The sequence below is a fragment of the Prionailurus bengalensis genome, chromosome E3 (assembly GCF_016509475.1).
Source record: "Prionailurus bengalensis isolate Pbe53 chromosome E3, Fcat_Pben_1.1_paternal_pri, whole genome shotgun sequence".
NCBI classification, from domain to species: domain Eukaryota; kingdom Metazoa; phylum Chordata; class Mammalia; order Carnivora; family Felidae; genus Prionailurus; species Prionailurus bengalensis.
The window spans coordinates 19,634,592-19,653,298 of record NC_057357.1 but is presented as its reverse complement, the minus strand read 5'-3'; the positions used below and the strand labels follow the sequence as shown (position 1 = coordinate 19,653,298).

General features: G+C 58.2%; 1 protein-coding gene across 1 annotated transcript in view; it reads right to left on the bottom strand.

The window, feature by feature from the left end:
- GSG1L (GSG1 like) overlaps positions 1 to 11,168 on the bottom strand; it is a 206,502-nt gene extending 195,334 nt beyond the window's left edge. The window contains exon 1 of the mRNA XM_043560241.1: positions 10,752 to 11,168. Within this exon, the coding sequence (XP_043416176.1) occupies positions 10,752 to 11,109 (358 nt within the window). The 5' untranslated portion in view covers positions 11,110 to 11,168. The remainder of the gene's footprint in view (positions 1 to 10,751) is intronic.
- Between the last annotated feature and the right edge of the window lie 7,539 nt (positions 11,169 to 18,707).

Below are 18,707 nucleotides of genomic sequence, written 5' to 3'. Positions count from 1 at the left end.
CACCCCACTCTACCTTCCTGTCACCATCCCGGTCCAGTGTCACCGTGGACCCACTCCCTGGAAGGCTGGGACACAGGACAAGGCCCCCACAGCCACGGGCCGTCCCCCCCAGCTCTGCTCCCTGAGGCTGGAGCACAGATGTGGCCCTCGGGACCCCACCAGCAGGGAAGGGGGCAGGCCCTACATCCTATAACCAACTTATCCAAACAGTCTGGGCAGCTTGGGGCCAGGCCACCTTCCACACGTCGCCAGCATCGCCATCCAATTCTACAGTTCAGCTCCCCTGTTTTTGGAGCTGAGGGACTGTTTGGGGTCAGAGATACCGAGTCAATATCAACCAGGAATCCCTGGAAAGAACCAATCCCAGAGGTTGGTACCATCATTAGCCCCACTTTTCAGAAGCAGAAACTGAGGACCATGCTTCCTCTGAAAACTCGGAAGAGGAAAAACCCCTGCTTGCCGCGTTCTAAACCACTGTCTCCACCAGCGTCGCCACCCAAACCACAGGACAGGCCTGGGGAGCCATGGGCGCTCCCCACGGGCGGAGAGGGCAGTCTGGCCGCCTCCGCTCCCCCTGACTCACACACAGCCTGGCCCTCCTGGCAGCCCTCAGTGATCCGTTTTGGTTTGAGCGCTTCCAAGGCAGCGCACACATTCCCCGGGGCGGTGAGACACTGGGTGTCAGCTCTCCGACCCAAAGGGATTTTGTCACGTCCTCAGGACGACTGCGATCTGCTCCTGGGACACCGCAGTGGGAAGCTGAGCACGGTCTCTGATCTGCTCCAAGGTGCTCACTTTAGGATGAGACACACACATCGCAGAGACGCACAGAAATAAACGAAAAGGTCATCTCAGCGATGAAGAGAAGCCTCCGGAGGAGACAGAAGCCAGGGCCGGGGCTTGATGAAGGCCTGCGGGCAGAGCAGAGACCTAGAGATACAGAGGAAGAGACTTCCAGGTGAGGGAATGGCAAGAGCGAACGCCCTGAGGTGGGAAATCAGCTTGGAGCGGCCAGAAATGCAGGGGCCGGCCTGCCAGACCAGGGTGAGGGGAAGGTGGTCCCGGAAGATAAGAGAGCTGGGGGCCGGCCCCGCCCCACACTCTGCAGAAGCCAGCGCCAGGCCTGCCTCAGTCCCAGATGCTAAATGACAGGACTGACTCGGAACACAGGTGCCCACGCCCGCCGTGCTTCCAAAACCCCTGGGGAGCTGGTTAGAAGTACAGATTCCCGGACCCACGAAGCAAAAAGTCCAAGGGCGAGACCCTGGGCACCTGCATTTTAACAGGTTCCCTAGAAGAAACTGGGGCATAGCAAAGTTGGGGGACACCAGGTGAATCAGAGGGACGGGTCTCCGGGGACGGACCAAGGGGTATGTTTAGGGGATGCCTCTCTCTGGGATGCAGGCACGTGGTTTCTGGAGCCCCAGGGCCCCAAACATTTAAGAACCTCTGAACTCAGGGCACGTGGGTGGCTCAATCCGTTGAGCACCTGACTCTCAATTTCAGCTCAGGTCACGATCTCACAGTTTGTGAGTTCAAGCCCCGCATCGGGCTCTGTGCTGTCAGCCCGGAGCCTGTTTGGGATCTTCTGTCTCGCTCTCTCTGCCCCTCCCCCTGCTCAAAAATAAATAAACGTTAAAAGAAAGGAAGGAGAAGGACCTCTGAACTCAAGCACAGCTACAGCGTCTTGGCTAAAAGAATGAGGCCAGGCATGAAGGGCACGGCCACAGACTCTCTGGGTTCCCAGATGTACCCCTGCTGCATAAGCGTGTGAGGAGGGGCATCTCTGTTCTCACCTGACTGGCATCCACCGCCCCTTTCCCTAGGGCCAGCCCCCCTGAGTCTGAGGAACGTCTGTGAAACAGTGATCGCTTTCATGGCCCCAACGCATCACCCTTCCGCGTGTCCGTGCCCTTGGCCATCACGACTCAGCAGCGCCCCCCCACACACCGACTCTGGGCTCAGCCTGGTGACCGGCTTTGGCCAACGGGACGTAAGCAAGCACAAGCGATGTGTGCAGAGGCTTGAAAGGCACTCCCACGGCGTGGCTGGCTCCAGCTTTCACGTCTCGGACGTGACCGCGAGAACGCGCCCCAGCGAGGCTGGTGAAGGATGAGAGGCCCAGTGGCCCCCATCATCCGAGCCCACAGCCAAACCACCGCGCAGCAGTGAGCCCAGCCCAGCCGAAATCGCTGAGCTGCAGACTCGAGCTGAGCCAAGTGCCTGCAGCTGTATGTGGCTGAGGTGTGGCCGTTGTTGTTACGCAGCGTTACGTAGCAAGAGCTAACAGCTACACACCTCTCTCACTCTCAGAGCACGTGGTTTAAGCAAAGCTGTCCTCCTCTCCCGCCCCAGGGGTGTGACCACGTGACTAAGGGTGAGAGTGGAGGGACCAAGGCCTGGCCAACCCACACAGTCCAACCCCTTGGGCCACTCTGATTGGTTCTGGGGTGGGGACATAACCCAGTTGGTCCTCTGAGAACCAGTTCTGGGAGTTCTGTTCGGGAGGGACTTTTCCACAGGAGTTCCTGGAAGGACAAGAGGTTAAGTAAACTCAAAGCTTTCAGGAGAGTCAGCCTGAGAATGAAGCTAACCCAGAGGAGGGCGGAGCCGAGTGCTGGAAAGACACAAATTCTCAACAACCCTGCTTGACCCAGCCACGCTACGGACCTGAGCTCTTCTTACGAGACTCTCTATTTATTTATTTATTTATTTATTTATTTATTTATTTTTTCTTTTAACGTTTACTTATTTTTGAGACAGAGAGAGACAGAGCATGAACGAGGGAGGGTCAGAGAGAGAGGGAGACACAGAATCTGAAACAGGCTCCAGGCTCTGAGCCATCAGCACAGAGCCCGACGCGGGGCTGGAACTCACGGACCATGAGATCATGACCTGAGCCGAAGTCGGACGTTCAACCGACTGAGCCACCCAGGTGCCCCACGAGACTGTCTATTAAGAGGGATCAGGGACGCCTGGCTGGTTCAGTTGGTAGAGCATGTGACTCTTGATCTCAGGGTTGTGAGTTTGAGCCCCATGTCTGGTGTAGAGATTAAAAAAAAAAATTGGGGCGCCTGGGTGGCGCAGTCGGTTAAGCGTCCGACTTCAGCCAGGTCACGATCTCACGGTCCGTGAGTTCGAGCCCCGCGTCAGGCTCTGGGCTGATGGCTCAGAGCCTGGAGCCTGTTTCCGATTCTGTGTCTCCCTCTCTCTCTGCCCCTCCCCCGTTCATGCTCTGTCTCTCTCTGTCCCAAAAATAAATAAACGTTGAAAAAAAAAATTAAAAAAAAAAAATTCAGTATCTAAGAAAAAGAGAGACCATAGTTCCCTTGTTTCGCTTAAGACCATTTCAAACGAGTTTCTCTTGCTTGCAGTGACTCGAGGATTCCTGGCCAACAGAGTTCACTCCCCTTGGAATGTCTGCCCAAGTTCCATCCGTTCCCCTGGCCCCAAGTTCTGGTTCCCCTGCCCCACAGGACTGGCTGTGTTTCCTACACTCCCCTCCCAGCACACAGCAGACTGGACCAGCCTCGGCCACCTGCACCACGCCGTCCGGTCAGATCCTCAGGACCGAGAACGAACAGGCATGGAATCGAATCATGTCACTGGCAGAGCTCTGATCTAGAAATCGCCGACTGGTGAGAGGAGAGTTTACTCGCCCCCTCAGAAGGGGTTGCTTTGGGGCCCGCAGCGCAGGCCTCTTCTTTTTACTTGAATCGGTTCCCAAATTTTAACAATCCAGAGATCTCCTATAAAAACCGGGAGTTTTGACAAAATGGACAACGGGGCCCCACGCGGGCCCCCACCCTGCAACGAGAATGGTCGTCTGGGGCTCAGCAGCTGCCCCTGTAGCCGAGGGAGATGCCCCCAGCTCCCCACAGCCCCCCCCCCCGCCGCCACTTCCTCTATGGCACTCTTGGGTTTCTGGGCTGGCCCCTGCGGGATTTTTGCCCGTGGGAGGACCCATCAACTCCAGCCTCCAGGAGCCTGGTGGCCCTGGCCCTGACCTGCCAGGCCTGGTGGTTGCATCTCCGCCCGGACACTGCAGGGGGCAGCAGTCCCTACGAAACCCGCCTTTTTCACACCGGGCTTGCGTCAGTTTCGGTCACCTGATACCAGAAGAGCTTAACCGCCAGGGTCCTGCGGGCAACACAGAGGCCGGAGGTCGTAGCATCCCCGAAAGATGGTTCTGAACCTGGTGCCCTGGAATTCAAACAGGGGCCATGACCACACTGAGCCCCTCCGGCTCCTCACGGAGCCCCACGGAGCACTGTTTCCCAGGAGCAGAACAGAAGAGGGGGTGGCGAAGAAAGAGTGTCTGACACGTCCGTGGGAATGACAGGTACAGGGCACTGGGCCCCTCGCTGCACACAGGAGCTCAGAGAAGTTCCTAGAATCCCAAATGCATTCAGCACATAGTCATTGATCCCTTACTAAGGACCGGTTCGTCTCGGTCCCAGAATGTGGCGTTCTGTGAAACGGACCAAGTCCTGCCTCCGTGGCGCTGGCATGTGACAGGGGAGAGAGATAAGAAAGAAGATAAGTGAGTGTGCTATGTAGCGCGTAAATGCATTACAGCAATGAGGGGGAATCAGGTGGGAGGAAAGAGCAGGGGGCGGGGAGGTCGCAGATTGAGAGGGCGTGGTCAGGGAAGGCCTCGTGGGAAAGAGGCCATCTGGGCGCAGACCCACCTGAGAAGGGAGGGAGCCCTGCGGACATCTGGGAGAAAGAGTCCGCAGGTGGCAGGAACAGCAAGTACAAAGGCCCTGGGGCAGGAGGGTGTTGGCCTGTTCAAGGGCCAGCAAAGAGGCTGTTGCGGTGAGGCAGAGGAGAAAGAGGGTGGAGTCAGAGAGGCCATGTGGGTACATCACGGCCAGCCTCAGGCCCTGGAAGTCGTTGGCCCTGAATCTGAGTGAGACCCACGGCACAGGAGGGCCCTGCCCAGAGTGGGGAGGTGATCTGACCTGCGGCTTCACTCCTGGGTGGAAAGCAGGGGGTCGAGGGAGCAGAAGCAGAGAGTCCGGGGAGGGGCTACTGGCCTAGTCCAGGGGAGGGGAGCCAGGGCACGGGCCACAGGTCCTGGTCAGCAAGGGCTGGATTCTGAATGAAGAGCCAGCAGGACCCGCTAGCAGACGAGACGGGGATGTGAGAACCGAGGCTCCGAGGAGGAACCCCAGGCCTGGGGCCTGAGCCCTGGAAGGTGGCGAGTCGTGTCCCCGGGGAGGAGGTGGATGGGGTGGAGGGTGGCCCACGGCCCCCCCCTGCCGGAAGGGGCAGCTCCCACTGCCGTAGGACCCTCGGGCCCGGTGTTCACAGACATACCAGGCTTTTGAGGAAAGCCATAAATCCAGATGTTTCTGTGAAGCGTCTCAATTTTCAAACGTTGGCAACTCATTCAGAGACTGTAAACACTGCAGGGCCAAACAAAACAGATGGACAGTTCAGATGGGACCCGCGGGCCATGGGTCGGCAGCCTCTGCCACGGGGTCGATCACAGCCAGCGTGGTTATGGAGTGCTTGCTGGGCCCGCGTTATCGGCTGCAACTCCAGCAGGGCTAGAGTGAGGCAGCTATTATAATCCCTGTGTCCCAGCCAAGGAAACTGAGGCCCAACGAAGGCGAACCCCTAACCAAGGCCACGTAGCAGGCGAGTCATGGTGCGGGGGCTGGAGCCCGGACCGTCTGTCCCCGAAGCCTGTCATCAAGAGGTGTTCTGTTGCCCTTGATGGACGTTACCAGCCAGACCAAACAAGAAGAAAACAAAAACACCCAAAAAACCCGTCATCTCACGCATGAGGGAAGAAAAGCCCAGAGAGTGAGGGAGTGTGACTTATCCAAGGTCACTCAGCACTGGAGTGACCTCGGGGTCTGGACTCAAACCTGGGGCTTATGACTCCCCAGGCAATGCTTTCTGGGCGAGAGCCAGGTTCTAGAACCTTCTGGCTGGGTGCACATCCCAGCTCTGCCACCTGGTAGCTGCGTGACCTTGAGCAAGTCACCTCATCTCTGTGTGCCCCAGAAAATAGGTGTAAGCCTGGCACTAGGCTGTCATCAAGCTGTTATGGAAATGCAAGGAAATGACACTGGTCTATGGGACCTTTCAAAGTCCGTATCTTCGCCCACCAGACGGTCCTAACACAAAGCCCGTCCACCTGTTACTCCAACGCACTCCCAGCACTAGAAGCCCGCTCTTGGGGGGCATCATATCTGTGCTCATGCTCGTGAAGGAGGCAGCGACATAATTGAAGGGAGCAGGCAGAAGGGCTGGGGTTTCTGTAGAAAAGGGGAAGCAAGAAAGGCGTAGGTCAGCTAAGGGCTTTCTCCTCCTGAGTAAGAATGGCCTCACCCCACACGCACTGGGGCGGGGGGCGCTGCGTGTCGTGGGCACCTCAGTGAAAGGGAAGGGGTCCCCGGTTGGTCCCCTGACTCACTGCAGGGTAAGAAGACACCTAGAGCCGAAGAAAGAGCAGCAGCCGTTAACAACCGCCACCATTCACCCCACAAATGTTTGCTGAGCACCTGCCAGTGTTCTGAGCACTAAGGGACCCGCGGTGAACGATGCAGAGAAACTCAACCGCCAACTTCTCGGAGCTGGTGGGCACCACTGAGGAGGAGTCGGTGGCGAGGGCTAGAGGAAAACTCAAGCAGGAAACGGGTGGGGGAGATCGATTTTGCACCGGGGGCTCAGAGCGAGCTCAGCACTGACTTGAAGAAGTTTCCAGAACTAGTCTTGCGGCCATCTAGGGGACAAGCATTTCAGGCAGAGGGAAGGACCAGCGCAAAGGGTCTGAGTGTGCCTGGTTTTGAGGGCGGGTGTGACCACGATTGGGGGTGGGGAGCGGGGGAAGAACCCAGAGAAGTAGCACGGCCGGGGAGGGGCCACGGGAGGACGTGGCTTTGACTCTGAGAGTGGCGCCGCCGGAGGGGGCCGCACGAAGGTGGGTGAGGATCTGGCGGTTACTCTGGGGCTGGGGGGAGAGCAGACTGAGGGCCGAGGGGGGTCAACGGGGGACGCAGGGCGACGGCTGCAGAAGTCCACGGGAGAGACGCGGGGGCTCAGACGGGGTGACGGCACTCGGAGGTGGCAAGGGGCACTCACACAGCACCTCCCCCGCGCTATTTCACCGAACACCCCCGCCTCCAAGAAGCGCTACCTGCCCGGATCCCCAGTCTGCAGGGCAGCAAACTGAGGCTCTTGCCCAAACCACACTGCCAACGGGAAACTCGAGAAACTTCCATCTTTCACAAAAGAGAATGGGCATTTGTCCACCCATCCCAGGGGACAGAGTGGGTCTAGAGGCGAACAACAGCATCCTCCTCCTGTCCCTCCCTCTGTCCGGCTGCCTCAGGCCCACCTCCCTCCAGGCATCCTGGCCAGCCGCCCCATTGGTCTTCTGAGTCACCTACTTCCTCAGGTTCAAGCACGGGCCTGACGAAGTCCAGCCTCACCTGTGCTCTCCCTGCTGGCACAACCACACCCCCGCCAGCCCATCTCCCTTCCCCTAGTCACTGTTGCTTTTCCAGGCCTTTACTCCGCTGCCCCCACCCCCCAGAACGCCTCCAACGGCAACCACCCAGCCCTTCTGAGCATCGATTCCAGAGGAGAAAACCAATTGGCGTGAAGGGCTCGGGGTAATTCTGTGTCAAGGCCACGCTCCCTTTCTGTTTGTTGAAGGAGGTCGATGCTCCTTCTTGGACGGAGAAAAGCTTTCTTTGTGCCCAGTCTGGTGAAATTGTGTCTGTTTAGGACAGGCTGCAGTCTTCTTTGTGAACGCGGTGGATTTTTTTTTTTTTCATGTGGGTAAAAGGGCTTATTAGATTTCCCTGTGGCTGCCCAGAGTGGGGAGAGGCTTTTCTGGGCACAGAAAGGAATGACCCAACAGGCGTTGGAGACGAAGGAGCAGTTCGCAGCTGCCTCTCATGGAGAGGTCAGGGTTTTGTGGTCGGTGTTTTCACTGGGGGAAACGTAAAAATGCTGGGAAGGAAAGAAGGCCTTTCCCACAGTTTGGGGCAGGAGGGAAGGAAGACAGTCCTCAAGGCGATGCCTCGGGGGTGGGGGGGGGAGAGGGGGGCAGGATTTTGTTGGGGGGGCTTTTGGACGCTTTCTTCCTCTTCGAGCAAAAAGCAAATTAAAAAATGGTCACCGAACGCAGAAGAAAGGTTGTCATAGCAACAAAAGTTCGAGGCCAGGTACTTCCTGACATCCTTTCAAGACCACAGAGGTGGAGAGGCGGGATTTGGGCACGGTGGGATCAGCCAGGGAAACCATCCAAGCGGGCTCAGACCTCCCAAATTTCTCACCGGCGGCGCTGACAGCCTGATAACTATTTTCTGAGCTCTCGGGGAGGAAAATGGTGATTTTCTGGGAGGGGAGATCTCTAGCCAACAGCGATCAAGAGAAAAGAGAAATCTGTGGGTTTGTTTTGTTGACCCAACAAACGAACCACCCATGTGTTTACAAACAGAGGACTGGGGATGAAGGTCTTAGGCTGAGTGCCCCCCCCCCAAATGATGCCTCCCCAACTGTATCATTCTCTTCCCTTATCACTTCGCCCTGATCTCTTTCTGCCCCAGAGAAGGCCATCCAGACCCCCTCGCCAGCTGGGGCGCCTGGGCAAAAAAAAAAAAAAAAACCTCTCCGAACCCCCAATTCCTCATCTGAAAAGTGGGCCCCCTAAAAGGTGCTGGCAAGGAGTCAACAAGATCCGGCAAGTGAGAAGCTTCCACAGTGCCCGGTGTACTTGAGGGGCTCGATAAATGCAAGCTAACACGACTTTAAATGTTGTTCAACTAATAATTTTTAAAGCTGCTCGGGCTTAACCATCCTGTGTCAAGCCCTGGATGAAAGACACAGGGAAGTAACTACAAGCGGCGGGGCTGTGACCTTCAGGGAGAGGCCAGGGGGAGACCTCAGGGAAGAGGCTCAGCCGGCCACCAAGGGCCAGGACACCCCGCGGAGGCGGGGGCCGGACAACTCCAGAGACACAGCATGGTATCTTTAAGTACGTGCACAGAGAAGGCACAAGGAGGCTGTGTTTCTGCACAAAGGAGAAACTTGGTGGCAGGCCGAGGTGACAAGCGGGGTTCACCCCAAAAGGCGCAGATGTTCCCCAGGACGAGGCATTAGGAGGCCTCCGTGGAAGAGGTCAGGGTCGGACTGTCGGAAAGCAGAACAAACAGCGAGCGTCTGGCGAACGGCTAGGTCCACGCAGGTGGTCACAGAAAAGTTCAGCGGGGCACCCCCGGAGGCAGGGCAGAGCAGGCGGCACCCCCAGGAAACCTCTGGTTTACCCTTCCAGGGTCTCATCCAATGTTAACCCCACAGAGACATATTGATGGCCTACTATGCACCGGGACACCGCCCAGAAGCTGGGGATGACGGTGAACCAGGCAGCCCAGGCCCTGCCCTCACAGTGACATCCTGTGGAGACAGGGGACGGGCAGCTAGTGACCAGAGGCAGGCTCTGGACGTTTTCAGGTTGTGCCAAGCGCGACGAAGGAGATAAAGGTGGTGATGAGAGGCAGTCAGGAAGACCCTGCCTCCAGGTGGGGAGGCCTCCGCCCACAAGACCCTGCCTGGGAAGGGGCAGGAAATCCCCCCCAGAACTGGGAAACAGCCAGCAGGGGAGACTGGGGAAGGGGATTCCAGGCGGAGGGAACAGCCTCTTCGGGCTGATTTGACACCTTCTCTCTGTCCTTTAAGACAACCAGTCAGGCCAATGGCTGATTGGGGCAAACTCCGCCGTCGCCCACCCCATCTACATCTGAGCGCACACATACACCGTCCGCACGGAAGGGCTGTGCATGCACACACTTTTCACCTTGGGGAAAGAGGTCAAGTCACTCCAGACGGTCCCCATGCCCGGACTTAGAGCAACATGGTCTGGGAGGTACCCGCTGGTGTGGCCAAACACCCCCCCCCTCCACACACACACACACACAGCCGCACGGCGGGTCTCAGGGGCACTCCCTCCGACCTGACCCGGGAAGAGGTGCGGTGCGGGGCAAAGGGAGCACTTTGATCTGCCTTCTGAAAAGTCACCCCCTCCACCCCCCCAGTTCTGATCGGAGCCGTCCCGCTTTCCCGCCGCCTCGCCCCCCTCCCGTCGCATCCTTTCCCGGGCGGGGGCAGGGGGGCCAGAACACCAAGGGGGCTCCCCGCCGGGAACCCACCGGGCTCCTCCCGTCCCCCCTCCCCACCCCCCGACTCTCGTGCTTCTCGAGCCCCGTCTGGGAGAACGACCCCGTCGGCTCCCGGCTCCGGGGATCCGCGGGGAGTGGGGGGCTCACGGCAGCAGTCGGTGCGCCCTCCCCGCGGGGGGCCGGGCCGGGAGGGGGCGGCCGGTGCCCCGCGAACGAAGGCGGGGGAGGGGGCGCGCCCGGAGACGACTTCTGGCAGGGGAACGCGCGCCCCGCCGACCGGCCACCGCGCTAGGTGCCCGGGAGACGCGCCTCCCCAGGGCGCGGCGACGTCCCCAAAGGCGCCCGGCGCGCTCGGGAAAGGGCAGCGGCCGCGCGGGGAGCCCCGGGGTCGGCGGCGCGTCCCGGACGCCCCCCACCCCCACCCGTCCCCCGGGCCCGCCCCCGCGCGCTCCCCGCCCCCCGGGCGTGCAGCCGAGCCCTGCCGAGCGCGGGGCCCCTCGCCCGGCCGCGGGGAGGGAGCGCGCGGGGCTGGGGCTCGGGCCGCGGGGGGCCGCGCAAGCCCCGGGAGGGGGGCCGGGAGCCGAGCCGCCGGCGCCGCCGCTCACTCACCGAGCCCGCCGAGCTCCTCCTCGCACGAGTACCAGATGCCGGTGTGGAAATTCCTGAAGAGGAAGCGGTCGTCGCCCGTCTCCCAGCTGTAGAGCGCGCCGCCAGGGGGGCCGTTCCCCGCGGCGGCGGCGGCGGCGGCGGCGGCGGCGGCGGCGGCGGGGGCGGCGGTGCCGTTGGCCGTGGCGTTGGCGCCCGAGTTGGGGCAGTTGGCGCGCCCGCCCTGGCCGCAGCCGGGCTTGGGGACCCGCTGCGTGCCCTGGCACCAGTGCGTGGTGAGGAAGGCGGTGGTAGCGAAGAGCAGCGCCAGCAGGTTCAGGGCCACGGCCAGGAGCGCTCGGCCGCGGCGGCTCGTCTTCATGCCGCCCGCGCCGCCGGGGAGCTCCGCGCGCGAAGTTGGCAGCCGGCGCCCCGCGTCAGCGGCCGCTGCCCGCCGCGCCCCGGGGCTCGGGCGCCTTGGATCGGCGGCGGAGGACGCCGCGCGGGCCCATGCCCTCCCCCGCCCCGGGGTGAGGGCGCGGCGCGGGGAGCGCGGGGGGCGCGGGGGGCGGGCGGCAGCGGCCGAGCGGCTCCGGCGCGCCCGGAGCCCGGAGCGCGAGTGCACCTCGGCGAGGAGCCGCTGGAGCCTGGCAGCGGCCACGGCGCAGGGACGCGCGCCCCTCCGTGGGGAGACACCTGCAGGCGGCCGGCGACACTGTTCCGGCGCCCGCCCTAAGCAGGGAGAGGGGGCGCCCCAAGCCGGGCGCGGGCGGGGGACCCGGAGAGAAGGGACGCCCCCAAGGAGCCCGGCACCCGATTGGAGGGGCTGGGAAGCAAGGAGAACGCCAGGCAACGCGCTCTCGGAGAAGGAGGCTCCTCGCGAGGGACGTGGGGCAGCAAAACCGGCCAGGAGGGGGCATCCTCTTCAAGACCCGGAGAGGCCCTGCCCTGGGGAGGCAAGGGTAGAGCGTGCCGGGTTCGGCAAGAGGGACAAGGACCGGCAGGAGGGAGCCCCAGGAAGGAGCCCCGAAGGGTCAGAGCTGCCAAGTTTTCTGCGCTTCCCAAAGCTTCAGGCTTCAGGGAGCTTCAGGCTCGGACCTCGAGTCCCGGGACCCATCCGAAGGGGCGTCCCACCAGGAATGCTGGGTGGGAGAGTCTTTAGGGCTTGTGCTTTCCCTGGGGGCCGCCCAGGGGGCCTTAGACTGTGTAAGCCAACAAGAAGCGCTTCTCTGGCAGGATGAAGCTGGAGTCACCTGGGCTCTCTATTATGGCACGGAAGGACAAGCACGGTGGCAAAGAAGTGTCGTGAATGACAAGTGAGGCTTCCTCCTGCGGGCCATCCCCGGCTGAGATCCTGAGCAGCATGACCCAAGGTGGTCTAGACACGAGGTTGTTGCAGTTGCTAGGTAAGGATGCCCTGCAGAGGCCGCCAACCCAGAAACTTGACGGTTGGGGTCGGGGCAGAATGATCAAGAATACCGACCGTGGGGCCGGGCAGCTCCCGGGCTCGACCAGCTGTGGGCTTTGAACAAGTCGTCGCACCTCTCTGGGGCTCTTGTAATGAGATGATGCAAAAAAAAAAAAAAAAAAAAAAAGCATTTGGCACGTAGTAGGTGCTCAGTAAATGCTAGCCACTGCGATTAACATCTGAACCAAGACCCGTGGGCCACATTGGCACAAACCTTTTCGGGATCTCCTGTGCAGTGGGATTGCCCGACAGTGAGCACACCCGTCCCCGCCTCTGCTCTAAGATGACCTGAACTTTCTTCACACCAGCAGTGCATGGGGCCCAGATGCCCAGGGTGTACATCAATTAATTGCATGTTGATTGCAAGAGCTCCTTTGAATTCTGCCCAAGCTGAGAACTGTTGTGGCGGGGCTTGCAGAATTCAAGGTTAACAGATTGTGAATTGCCTTTCTCTGGTAGGTGAACCTGTGCTCCCTGTCATCCGCTGCTACTCTGCCCCCGGGGGCCGGTGACAGTAAGTGTGGGCAATGTCCCCGGCAGGAGGAACTCCTATGAACGATGGCCAGGGGTCTCCAGGGATCTTGTTCATGAGATCCCTTTTCGAGGCATTTCCAACTGTTTTTAACAAAGAGGATCCCCGTGCAATACTGATGGAGTTGAGGGTATTGGTTGATGGAGAAAATACATCATGGCCAAAAAGTTGCAAGGACTTCAGTGTCCCTTTTAAATAGGCATGCAATATTCATCACAGGAGTATCTGTACGCATTTGAAAATCAGTGCCTCCGAGAGAGGCTTGTGACAGTGGTTGGCGTGCGTGTGGCCGGGACTCGGTGACCTACAGGCTGGAAACTCTGTCCCGGGCATTCAGAGCCGGCAGATGCCAACTGAAATATGTCTCAGGGACCACACTGTTTTCAGAAATACCCAGAGGAAGCCCAGAGGGATTTGAAGTCTCCATCTAAGACACTCGTCCACTCCTTGAGCACCCACTGGATGTTCAGAACCAGGGAGAGAAGAGAACGTGAACATTAATACCTATGGATGTAGGGCACGCAAAGTGTTAAAAGCCAAGGGGACAAATAAAGCAGGGAGGGGGCTAGAAGTGAGGGTAGCAGGTTGTGATTTTTTAAATCGGGGTTTCAAGGAGACCCCACAGGGAAGGTGACATTGGAGCAAAGACTTGAAGGAGGGTGGGAGCAAGCCATGGGGATATCCCAGGAAAGGAGGTTATAGGAAGAGGGAGCCACCAGTGCAAAGGCCCTGAGGTAGGGTGATAACTCAGAGAGCAGTATGGTCCGAGCCGATTTGGGGGGGGGGGGCGGTGAGGAGGGGGGAGTGGAGAACAGCAGAAAACAAGGTTGCAGAGGTGATGGGGAGAGGGTGAGAGATCATGGTCTAGACAGACCCTTACGAGGACAATGGCATTTACCCCAAGTAGGGCGGAAGCCTCAAGCCGCTCTGAGCAGAAGGGAGATGTGATCTGACTTAGGATATAACAGGACCTCTCTGGCTGCTAGGTTAAGAAGGGTGGAAACCTAGAGACCGCCTAGGGGCTAGTGAGTAAATCCAGGCCAAGGTAACGCCAGTGGCTCAGCCCAGGGTGGTGGCAAGGAGGTTCAGGGTCAATTTTCAACGCAGACCCAGCAAGATGTGTTCAAGGATCAACCACAGGGCGTGAAAGGCAAAGCTGCCATTTGCTGAGACAGCTTGGGACAGGCAGATCTGGGGCCACACGGGGAAGATTAGAAATTCTGGATGATTCCACCCCGGGCCTTATGTTTGAGGTGCAGGTAACGACAATAGGTAGAGGTAATGCCACCTCGTGTGCCTGCACAGCCTTCCAGAAACAAATGGAAAGTCATCAGGCCGCCCCTTGGAGAGGATGGGTGTTTTCAAAGAGCCATTGACAGTTGAAATCCCCTTGGCTGTGGCCAGGTGTTAAAGAAAATTCAGTCCTGACCCTTGTTAAAGAGGGTAAGGCATGCTTTCTTTATTCAAGGGGCCACAGCAAGGGGGGGCTGGCCTAAGGGGAGACAGGGGGGGTTCAGCTCTGAGCACAGTCAGGAAAAGAGGGGATGTGTGGCCCGAGGAGCAGGTGGAGGTCAAGGGGAGAAGGTGTCCAGGGTGGGGATGAGGAATTTGGGTTCCAAGGGGGAGGGATTCTTGCTCAGCAGACCCGGTGGGATCCTTGCTAAAAGGGGACTAACCAGGCCAAGGACAGAGCCCAAGGTCAGGGCCTGGTTAGGAATCAGGCTCAGAGGGGCCTGACTCTGCTTTGGTCAAGGAGAGTCTATGTCAGGGGCGAGTGCAGGTGGGATTTGTTTAGGAGGCCGCAAATGTGGGCCCAAGGCCCTGGTGGCCCTCTCTCGGGCCACCGCTGTAGGTCAAGGCCTCCTGTTTCCCTGCTGTCCCCCAGCCTGCCCCCGCCGCAGCCATCCAGCCCAGCCTCTCTGCTGACCCTCCTCTGAGTAACCCCCTCCCCCCACTGCCTGCCCCAGGACAAAGTCTAAAGGCTGTCCCAGGTCCTCCCAGGTCTCCCAGAGCCTTCCAGGCTCCAGCCCCTTTGCCCGCTCGCTCCTCCCACTGCCCCAAACCACTTTGCAGCTCCCAGCAGGCCAGTCAGACCAGACTCTAGATGTCTGCCTGCCCTCCTCCCTCTGCTGGATGCCCTTGCTCCCCTCTTCTGGGGTGTCCTTCAAAGTGCGGTGGAAACATCACTCCCCGCAGAGCCTTCCCTGGCCTGGCCCAGCCTTCCTCCCAGCTGCGAGGCCAGTGTCTGCACCTGTCTCCCTGACAGGCCTGGGGGCCCCTCAAGGTGACCCCCCACTGACGGCCTGCGGGCCAGTCTGGCCCATAAGTCTGCTTCGTTCGGCCTGCGTGGACTTGCCTCCACGGTGTGTTCAATTTTCATGAGTTACCAACATTTAATAATCATGAGATTTCGTATACAAATCGAGATAGACTTCCAGCTGCTCTTGCGAGATCGAACGACCCTGGGTCTGCATCTTTGCCTGGTAACCACTGGCAAAAGTCCCTGTACAGGGGGCCACGGGGGGGGAGGGGGCCACGGGGGGGAGGGGGCCACGGGGGGGGGGTGGGCACAATCCCTCTGGGGCCCTTACATCCTCAGGGACACCTGTCTTGCCTCGGGGGGACGGGGGTGGGAGGGAGGGGTGGCATTGGAATCCGAGAACCCGGAATCAAGGCCCGAATCATTTTTGATAAAACCGATCCATGGTGCTAAAAGTCAGGATGATGGTTATACTTGGGAGGTGGCATGGTGGCTGGGAGGAGCCACGCTGGGGTCGCCCTCCGGGGCTGCCCGCACAGGTTATGTTTGGCTTATGAAAGCTCATCGACTTGTCCAGCTGGCACTTTTTTATGTTCGATACGCTGAACCGCAAAAAAAAAACGTTGCTATTCGTGACGAACTTACTGCTTTTCAGGAAGTAGAAATATGCATGGCAGGGACAAGACCTACTTGCATTTTGCACCCCACTTTTCCTTGGGGTCGGCTGATACAAAGACATGTGTCAGCTTCTGGGCCTCCTAAGTCACTTCCTGGTTCCTAAACCTTCAAAATAGAGCTTGGGAAACCAGAGCATCCCTGGCCTCTGGGCCCTCCTAATTATAGCAAGGGATTAGTCAATTAACAATTATCGGTGGGGTTTTTTAAACATTCATTCTCGAGGTATCTAAGCATAATACCCCCTTTCTTCCCCTGGGAAAGACACCACTCCAGAGTTTCCAGGAACGCCTGACCCTTGGTGCTGGGGTGCTTAGTGGCTGCTTGCCGCTCAGGGCGAGTGTTCCGAGGGGACGAAGGGACCCCGGAGCTCCGTGCAAAGAAGTCCCCAGGGGTGGGTTCTCCAGAGGGGAAAGGAACCCACTTCCTTATCAGATCGACATGGTCTTGGAAACCGTCTTAGCTCTCCCAGCAACTGTTCAGGAAGAATTTACTGGGTCCCTGCTCTGTGCCAGGCGTTCGGTGAACAGGACCGACCAGGTCCATGACTTCATGGGGCTTCTGTTCTTGAGAAAGAGACGATGATAGGTGGTAAATGCAGAGAAAAGGAAACAGGACGGAAGGGAGAGGGAGCAAGCAGGGGCCTCGCTAAGGAGGGGAATTGGAGCCGGAGAGAGTCCGATGTTCCAGATTGAGGGTGCAAGGTCTGAATTTTAATTCTGTCTCTGCCAAATCTGGGCCACACCTGTCTCTCAGAGCCTCTGTTTTCTCCTCTGTAAACGGGGTGGGGGAAGGGACCATCAGCACGTGCTGAGCACTGGGGATCCAGCGATGGCTGTGGAGCAGGCGCACGATGTGTCCAGGGCCGTGTGTCTGAAGGTTCCTCGGGGGGGCTGGCAAGGGATTGGGGGTGGGGGGAGGGGGTCGTGGGAGGTGAGGCGTCTTGAGATGCCTCAGGTTCACGCCACACACTGAAGCCTGCTCGGGGCCATGAGAAGGAACCCTCAACTTGGTACCCAGCTGCGTTTGCAGAGAACGCGGCCGAAAGAAAGCACATCTGCTCAAAAGCGTTCTCAGAAACCACAGGGATGTGGCGACTAGCAAATCAGCCTCGGCTCGGCCAGGCCAGGGAAGGTCTCAGCGGACCGGAGCATTCACGAATCGTGATAAAGGGGTCACTCGAGTCAGAGCCTGTGAACGTTTATCGGGCACCAACTGCACGTGCGGCACTTTGGCCAAAAGGGTATCAGTGAACCCTTCTGGAATTCTTACTAGATTGGCTGGGAGAACCTGAAGCTCCGGAAGGAGCAGGGCAGGGGTCGGAATCCGCGGCTTGTCCCCCTGTCGTCCGCAGGTGAGTCAAGCAGCAGCCCCACCGCCCCAGATGAGCCCTTCCTCGTTGGCTCACCGACTCTCCTCCTGGTGCTCCTCACTCAGTGGGAGTTTTCCTCTAGCCCCAAAGTCTGCAGCTGGTTTGTTTTACGCCGGTCCTGACGAGGGACAACAGGAAGACTGGGGAGAAAACAGGCGTTTTTAAGGTGTCTCCTGGACCAGTCCCTTCTTGCGTGTTTTGTGTGTGTGTGTGTGTGTGTTTTCTTTTCGTTTGAGTTGGACCTTTCGAAGCTGTTGTTTGCTTCCCTCTGCTGCCCCCTAGGGGCCGAGAGCAGGACAGCTGACCTTGCTTTCCCGCACCGGGGAGGGAGCCTCGCCACCCACGCACCCACCCACCCACCAAAAAAGCAAACACGGGAGGGGAGGGCCCTGGGGAGGAGGACCTGGGACACCACAAGCGATTAGGAGCAGGAGCCTGGAACTGAGTATCAACATTTGTAAACTCCATCGCGATGCACAAAGACATCGTGAACAGTAAACGCATGTATGTATAAAAGCTAGAAAAATTTTAAGGGCCTAAAGACGAAACGCTACTTTCAAATGTCTCTATTTTATTAATGAACAGCCTAACACGCCTTTTGGCTTTCATTTAAACATTCTTAACGTTTTTGTTTATTTTTATTTTTTATTTATGTATTTATTTATTTTTTTTTTTTGCTACTTGCAATGCAACCGCCTGTGTTCTGTTTGTTTTTGAGGGCTAACACTGCTGTCAGTCAAGGGTCAGATTTTTTTTTTAAGTTTATTTCTTTTAAGAGAGAGAGAGAGCACGAGCAGGGGAGACGCAGAGAGAGAGAGAGAAGGAGAGAGAGGATCCCAAAGAGGCTCGGAGCGATCGGCGCAGAGCACAACTCAGGGCTCGGAGATCATGACCTGAGCAGAAATCAAGAGTCAGACCCTTAACCCACTGAGCCCCCCAGACTCCCCCAAGGGTCCGGTTTTATGTAGGGTTCTTTCCATACTTGATTTGAGTGGCTGCTAAAGCTGAGAGCAATGCTGGAATTTTGAGGTATACAAAGCTTTCCAGGCAGATTGGTATTTGTGTGTTTTTAGCAAATAGATTCAAGTCTCCCTAGAAGTTTTTTTTTTCTGTTTTCTTTCCTTTTTTTTTTTTTTTCTTTATTTTAGAGAGAGAGAGCACAAGCAGGGGAGAGGGGCAGAGGAAGAGAGAGAGAGGGAGAGAATCTTAAGGCTCCACGGTCAGCACAGAGCCTGACACAGGGCTCGATCCCATGACCCTGAGATCATGACCTGATTCAATCAAGAGCTGGATGCTCAACCGACTGAGCCACCCAGGCGCCCCTAAAAGTTTTCTTTTGAAAGATTTTGGACTCGGTTGGAATTTCCTGTCCCTAAAGTGTGCAGACTCCAAGAGTCCTTAAAGAAAACCCACTTTCATCACTTTGGGGCAACAAAAGCTCGGAACAATGGAACCATTTTCAAGCATCTGCTTTCAGAATGCTCTCTTCCCAACACCTGAGTTCTTCTCAGAAAAGCAATCAGTCTCAGGCATTGTTTAAAACTCACCTTCCTCTTGAAGGAGTAGATTAGGCACATTGTTTTTGGGGGGGGGGGAGACAAAGAGCTGACAGTCATGTGTCACCCCAGAAGAGGTCAGCGAACTTGGGCGCTTGTCTTTTTCACAAAGGAAAA